At 39.0% G+C, this 7979-nt stretch overlaps 1 protein-coding gene across 40 annotated transcripts in view; it reads right to left on the bottom strand.

Moving 5' to 3' along the window:
* Positions 1-7979, bottom strand: part of MBNL1 (muscleblind like splicing regulator 1) — a 211944-nt gene that overhangs the window by 181178 nt on the left and 22787 nt on the right. For 11 of the 40 annotated variants that reach the window (XR_744473.3, XR_005582482.2, XR_005582484.2 and 8 more), the window contains exon 1: positions 7447-7533. The exons of 8 other annotated variants lie outside the window; for them this stretch is intronic. Coding sequence is in view for 1 of the 32 variants with exons in the window: in XM_074405508.1 (XP_074261609.1) it covers positions 6759-6926 (168 nt within the window). In the remaining 31 variants the exon portion in view is untranslated. Of the gene's footprint in view, positions 1-6758; positions 7033-7121; positions 7206-7446; positions 7538-7979 lie in introns of those variants that run through there. 21 more of the 40 variants (XR_005582485.2, XM_010335764.3, XM_039480152.2 and 18 more) reach the window with 6 other exon arrangements.

Genomic DNA, 7979 nt, shown 5'->3' with positions numbered 1-7979 from the left:
TCAAGCTCCTATCAGTAACCAAAATAAGTATTTTTAAAATCTGTTTTTGTTCTTTTACATAGGAGCATGGATTTTAAAACTGGACTACCTTGGTTCCACTCCTTATTGTGCTACTTACTAATTAAGCACCTTTGCACAATTAACTGGACTTATCTGTGCCTCAGTTCCCCAACCTGCAAAAGCAGGATATTAATAGTACCTGACTTATAGGGTTGCTCTGAGGAATACATGAATTAATTTATAAACCTCAGCTTGGCACAAAGACAGTATTCAAAAATGTTAGTAGTCATTATTACAGCTATATTCTCATCAGTATTCTTTATATATAATCAGTGGAGGCAAGACAAGAAAAACTGGTTAAAAACAGGAACATTGGAATAAACAAAATAACAAGCCTCATATCTCTGCAAATGAAAAAATTGTTCTAGTCATGAGCTTTAAGATAAAAGTCAAAAGGCCTACTTTACAGCTGTGGAAAAGATTAAATGAGATAACTTATTTAAAAGTATACAGCAAATGGCAACTTCTACTATTTTCACAATTACTTACAGCTTTATAATGTCACAGATTTAGAAACTAGGGTATGAAAATAGTAAATTTTTTTTTCCCAAATTTGCTGTTTCTTTCAAGAAATTTGAAAAAACTTAACTACTTTGAAATAAGTGTATTTAAGTAATAATAACATTGATATCACTTCTTAGATTTACAAAGGAGTTCCACTTTTAGAAACCTGATGTATCCCCCAGTGAGGTCTGTTCTTGTTGTTCTGCCTGCACTGGAATAATATTAGACTTTCAAACCCAATTTATATACAATGTTTATAGGAACTGGTGGTATATCTCTTCAGAACCTGGCTTCTTGAAACCAAAATTTGGTAAATAGAATTATCAGTAAGGGGACCTTTGGTAGGGGAATACCGAATTGCAAGCCTAGTCAGTGGCATAAAGCTTTTCTCATCTATTTCTTCCCCACAGCAAGCCCTACATCCTCCAATTCTTTGAATCTGTCACTTAGCTTGACCACCCTGCTGCTTTCTTTCTACTAGGATAAGAGTTACCCATCATGGGCCGGGCGCGGTGGCTCAAGCCTGTAATCCCAGCACTTTGGGAGGCCGAGGCGGGTGGATCACAAGGTCAAGAGATCGAGACCAGCCTGGTCAACATGGTGAAACCCCGTCTCTACTAAAAATACAAGAAATTAGCTGGGCATGGTGGCGCGTGCCTGTAATCCCAGCTACTCAGGAGGCTGAGGCAGGAGAATTGCCTGAACCCAGGAGGCGGAGGTTGCGGTGAGCTGAGATCGTGCCATTGCACTCCAGCCTGGGTTAACAAGAGCGAAACTCCGTCTCAAAAAAAAAAAAAAAAAAAAAAAAAAAAGAGTTACCCATCATGGCTAAAATGTAACCGTTGTAACCACACAACATAGAAACAAATAAAATGCTAATATACCACTTTTACAATCATCAACAAATGCTGATAAATTATTGAATATAAGATTGAAATTTTTGGATGCAAAAGCTGAGGTGGTTTATAAATTCTAATGCTGAGCCATGTTAAGAAAGTGTCTGATAATATTCTAAATATGAACAGGAACTGCTTAAAGCCTCATCTTGCATCCTTCCTATTTAGCATATTACAAGCATACGACATGCATTGACTATTAAACTGTAGTATCTACAGTTTGTAACTATGCAGTGGCTACAACAGCTGATATTTCATGGTACTCAACAGTAAAACTAATGACAGAGTCTATCAATAATCCAGCATAGGACATTTGGAAACTATTATGTTTCTCCTGGATAAAATAAATTAACTAAAACATTTATGAATATTCAACATCTGAATGTTATCTATAAACATATGGAAAATACAGAACCACTGCTGAATAGATGTAATTAGGACTGCTTTAAGAGAATAATATTTTTATAAGGCTGAAACATACTGAATACTTCTTATTCCCACTATTTATGCATTTTAGGACTGTTCCCTTTATTACCTCTATGTGGAGATACCTTAAGACTTTCCCTTATCTGAACTTTCATAATATGTTACCCAGCCATTGTTAATGAAATATCACTTTCTACTTTACAGTTATTTTCGAAGCTTTTATTTTGCCTATCAGATTTTTTTTTTTTTTTTTTTTTGAGGACAAGGTATATCTATCTTGATTTAAGTTTGGTAGATTTCACTAAGCCTAGTGTGGTATTTTTCTACAATATATATTGACTTATAAATCAACTTTATATAATAAAATAATATTTCAAGTCAGCAATGTAATGCTTATTTGATAGAACTAAATATGTCCCCATAAGTCTAGAATCTTCTTAGCTCCCTAAAACAAGTTTATTTTTAGTTAATAGTTTCTAAACTTTTAAAAGTGAAAATGTGGGAAAAATCCAGTGTCAAATATAAATTTTTGGAAAACTACTTTGGAGAAAGTTATCTCTTCATTTTGTGAATTCAGCTAAAAAGGGACTGGAAAGGAATTGATATCAGCATGGACATCAGCAGTGGTATTTGGATTTCATATTTACCACAATTCTTTTTAATAGTATGATATTATCTAACATTCAGGTGATTTGAATAAATTGGCATTGTCTTGGGGAAAGTTATATGCTTCTGCTTGCCTTACATACAAATTGTGTGCTCCCATTTCACAGGAGTATGTATTTTACGTACCTTTATCAACTATTATTCACCTCTTTAGGTATACATCTCTCAGTTACTTAAAAGAATGTCAAAAGCAATAATGGTTTTTCTTTTGGAGCATATAAGCATGATAATATTTCAAAACTTCTTCACCTTTTTGGAATAATTGATCCCTGTGGAAAAGCAATTCTCTACTCTGTCCAAATATGGCTACATTTCATTTTGAGATTAATATTTCCTGAACTGTTTTAACAAAGGATAATCATAGTAACTAACATAGTTTTAACAAAGGATACTCATAGTAAAATTTTAATCATCATCAAAAATGGTAGAAAGAGAGCCAAATGTGTAAGACCTAATACTCCTAACACAAATATTTCAAGATGTGTGTAATACATATTTTTACAGATGTCATAGGCACATATGATGAGATACCTTTCTAAAAACATGAACGATTATCTGAAAGAGATGTTCTGGATCTGTTATTAAAAAAAAAAACTAGTAATATGTAGAAAACTATAACCACTTAAGTATTTGCTATTTTTTCCTCCAGAATACATCTGCAATGCTTACATAATGTATATATTTTACAATATGCAAAACACTACATAAAAACCAATTTCCCTACCTCAATTTAAAAATATAAAATATGTCTAGAGATGGTTAATGCCATATGACAATAGCTCTTCTTGAATCCTCTGCTTTGCAATCAATAATTCTCCTACCATTAGTGAATATCCGCTATGACTCATCAGAAACAATATACAAAATTAATGGGGATCATTCTTCCCCTCACCCTCCAGACACGCACTGACACTAATGGAAGCTATGCCTCACACAGATTCAAGATGGCACCAAGCCGAGAGGCAACTCGTCTTCAGGCTCTATACACAATCTAGCTCTCTCCCCAGAAAGAATCCACAACATCCATCTTACATTTTTTGGCATCCTTCAAGAAAATAACAGTAAGCATACTTTATATGGCTAGAAAAGAACCACATTTTTTCAACTTAACACTCACTGTGAATGGCAAAATGTACTTCAGTTATGAAAATATCTGAAAGGAATGTTTCCAGGACCTATGCCATTGTGCTTTGTTTACCAGTCAGATGCTTTCTCAAGAATGTGTTCAAATTATAAAGACAGTGTCTCCATGTATAGAAATTCTTCAAAGCCCATAATGTTACAGTAGAAATACATTTTTACTTTTCCTAATATTCAAAATAATGCCCTCTTATCTGCAGGTAAAAATCTTTCATTCTTATGAATTCAGCCATTGCTCAGGACCCTGGATTTGGGTTTTTTTTTTTTCTTTTTCTTTTTTAATTTTCTAAAGAAAGTCCTAGCAAAAGAAAACACATATTAAGCATTTGAAGATAATTGCTATTTACTAAAAACTCTATTTTAAAATAATTTTAGTGACTGTTTATGTTTGGTAACTTCAGGACAATGATAAGTACAGTGTCTCTAAAATGTTCCTAAGTAACAATCATACTCTATTTTGGCCTTTGAGAGGTGTTAAGACTCATTCTCTAATTATAAGTTTTTCTCTATTATTACTATCTCACCATGAAATCTCTAAACTAAATAGCAGCTTTGAGGAAGTAAAAATAGATGTTAGGTGGTATGTTTTCTCAAATTTTGGTTACAATGGGTAAGAAAGACAAGGCATTTCTATGTATAAGAAGTCAATTTTATTGTGTTTTGACCAGCAAACTCTTTAAGCTTTCTCCCAGAATATTGTTTTCCCACTTTATTCTAGAACAACGCTGTCCAAAATAAATACGATGTTAGCCACATTTGTTACATTAAGTTTTCTAGACTCCACAGTGAAAAAAAAAAAAAAAAAATGAAACAGGTGAAGTTAATCTAGTAAGATCTTCTATTAGAATCAATATATCAAAAAATTATCATTAAAACATATCATCAATATAAAAACATTAATCAGATGTTTTACATTCTTTCCCTCATATAAAGTTTTGAAAACCCAGTAGTATTTTACACTTCTTGATCTGGACTAGACACATTTCAAATGCTCAATAGTCGCATGTGGCTACTGTACTAGACAGTACATTCTAGATTTCCAAAAATATGAAGATTTTTGGTTTAAAAGACCATACACTTTAAATATCTTCCTATGTCACATTCTCTATAATCCATATTGTTGGGATTTTATTTTGAGCCAATCACTTCTTGAACCTATTTCACTTCTTTCCTCCATTCCCTTGACTCTCCTATCTACCACCCACCCTAATGCCTTTGCTTACAAAATTTTAAAAACCCAATCACCTATTCTTTTCAGCTTCTTCTAAGCAAGACCTGAGATGTTCTCTAATCTGCAAATCTATCACCAAGCAGAAAACCAGAAGGTGCAGCAAAACTATTTATTCTCTGTTTCCATAAATAGATCTATCAAAAGCCTAATGTATGGCAACAGTGACAAATGTAAGGGCTTTTTTTTTTTTTTTTTTTTTTTTTTTTTGCTTATAATGAAGATAGGGCATTTTATATAATAAAGTAACACACTCTTCCTCAATGAGAAACATAATTTACTCTTTTTTTCCCCTAGGAGAAATTTTGGGATAGTCTGTTCTTGTTCTGGAACAAAACCCAGTGTTTCATTTCATAGGAATTCTGTGCCTAAAGGAAGAACAGAATGTTGGAATCAAAATTTAATGAATTCAACTTGGAGTCTAACTTTGCCTCAAATGTGGAACTGTAAACACAAGCAATAATATCTCAAACCATATAACACTTCAGTTTCTCTTTGGCATGACCACACAGAGTACCACACTTGATGTGTATCTACACACAAACTTGTTCATAGTTACATGAGGAAAAAAAATTAAACTAGGCATATGTGAGGTTTTTCTGAGTCTTACTAATAATGAAATCTGATTATGTCTTAAGTGACACTATAATTACAGATGAAAAGGTTTTCTGTTGCTGACCCAACCTGTTCTTTAAAACGCAAAAGGCACCTTTTGTAGTCTTCAGCAAGGAAACCCCCCACTAAACAAAGAAAACTAAAAAAATGCCTACATTTTAAAAGACCTAACAATATAGTAATAATAATAATAAAGTAACTCCCATGCAAATACACAAAACAGATGAAAATTGGAACATTAGGAAACTAAAAAAGTTTTGAGCTGTAGTTGTCACCAACTTTAAGAAAGATATAAGTGACAGTGATGTGCATTCTCAGGCCACAAAATAACTTATTCAGTGCCTCTGTCCATAACTACATCTAAGACATTCTAAGTATTGAATTGCACATTCTTGGGATGAATTTTACAGCCGTTGAACTTTCATTTTCTGTCTGGGTGATAATGTTTTATCTCAACAGCAAGGAGAAACACCAACACACTTAGGAACCCACACAGAGATAACTACGGAGTGGCTCTCTTATGCTGGTATGGAATAGTTACGTACTCAACATCCTCTGTATAGAACCAGTGTTCAAACCTAGGAAGGAAGGACACATTGTCCACCGGTGTAGTATTTCAAAGCACATTGCAGAGGGCCCGAAAGTCTAAAAGCCTTAATTATGACTTCTCTCCTAGCGTATTAATTTAAGAAATTCCTCAGAGTATATGGCAGAGTTTGCCATCCATCTGCTATGTCTTATGCCTGTGCTGGTGGCCACTGAAGGTAAAGTCAGGGGCAACAACCTTTCTGGCAGCTTCTTACTCAACTTTCATCCTGGGGAGGCATACTCTATAGAAACACACCCCAGAATCCCAACAGCCGCATACTCTCCCTCCCGGCCCCAGAGAGCCTTAAGAACACAGTATCAGTCTGGCAGCAACACCCTTGCAGTTGTAAAGTGCTGTGCGAGGGGAAGGCATAAAGCATAAGCGTCACCATATACCTGCTCGTGTTACAGGCTCTGGAATCAAAGTATTCTCACATGACACATTACTACCAATAACAGATTCCGGCTCCGTTTAAAAAAAAAAAAAAAAAAAAAAGTAGGGGGGCTACCTATTTGTCCTGCTTTTGTCTAAAAACCAAAACCCAAGTACTAACTACTTTTCATTCTTTTCAACCTTTCATGAAAGCAATTCAATCAATCAACTGCGGCTCCACCCAAAAAGCTTCTATACTTACTTTTCTTACAGTTTTTGAGTGACGCACTACAAAACGATGAAAAAAAAGAAGAGGAGGAGGAGGCAGCCCTCTCCTACAGGGCGTCTTCCGCCCTGTAAACTTGGCAAAAGGCAAACTGGCCTGAAATACAACACTCTCCATATAAGGCAGCCCAGCTAAACATGTCATGCGTAATTTATGGGTAGCAGGCAGAGAATTAACCTTTGCGTGCACATATCTGGCCCAGATGAAAGCCGGGCGGGATGGCAGCCCCGGGGCCAGGGATGCGGGAGCCGCCGGGAGCACCCGCGCGCCGCTCGCCTGGGAGGGGCTCGCACCTTCCCCCGACAAAGGTCATTAAGTTGTGAGTACACTCGCACGCACCTGTTTCTCTTCTCGCCCCCCTGTTTCTCCCTCGGTCCCGCCGGGCTGCCAAGCCGTGCGCCGGCCGCGCCGTGACAGCGTCCGCAGAGCCCGCGGCGGGGAAGGGCGCAGGAGCGGCGGCAGCTCAGCCTCCCGCCTTCCCCCGGGCAGGAGGTGCCCAGGGACGCGGAACCAACCGCCGCGCGCGGCCCGCCCCGGCCCGGGGGAGCCGCGGCCGGCAGGCACGTCCTTGCACTTCCTCCTTCAGCCACGGGCAGCCCCGCCGGAGTCCGAACAATGAAGCGCGGCGGAGCGGCGCGGGGAAACTGTGAAAATGGAAACTTACCTCTCACATGTTTTTTCGGAGGCGGCCCGACTGTCGACCGAGTGCCCAAGGCATTGTGGGAGTCATGATTCCAAGATGCCCGCGACGGAAAACAGAACTTGTCAGCTCCTTGTCACGGGAGCATTGTGGGCGCCACGACTCATTCAGCTGCAGTGAAAAGACTGTTGCATGCCGCCGTGCAGCCTCTTATCGCCGAGGTCTGGCTTCCGCCGCCGCCGCGCGGCCCCTCCCCCGCCCGCCCAGCCCCACCAGGAAGCCCAGGGCGGGCTCCTCGAGCTCCTGAATGCACGCGGCGGCGAGGAAAACGCTCTTCAACTTTCCGCCGGCGCCCTCCCGCGCTTCCCCGGGCCCCGGAGGCGCCCCTCAACCGGACAGAGTCCGCAAGGACGGGTCACGGGCGCTCTCCCCGCGGCGCCGAGAGCAAGAGGAGGCGGGAGCCCGCGTGGGCGCCGTGGATCCCCTCGGCCTCCCGTTGGTATCTTCCATCTTTTGCGTTCAGCATTGTAACCTCGCGGCAGGCGTGCAGACGGGAC

The sequence above is a fragment of the Saimiri boliviensis genome, chromosome 9, assembly GCF_048565385.1.
Source record: "Saimiri boliviensis isolate mSaiBol1 chromosome 9, mSaiBol1.pri, whole genome shotgun sequence".
NCBI classification, from domain to species: Eukaryota; Metazoa; Chordata; class Mammalia; order Primates; family Cebidae; genus Saimiri; species Saimiri boliviensis.
This window is presented reverse-complemented; position numbering and strand designations above follow the sequence as displayed.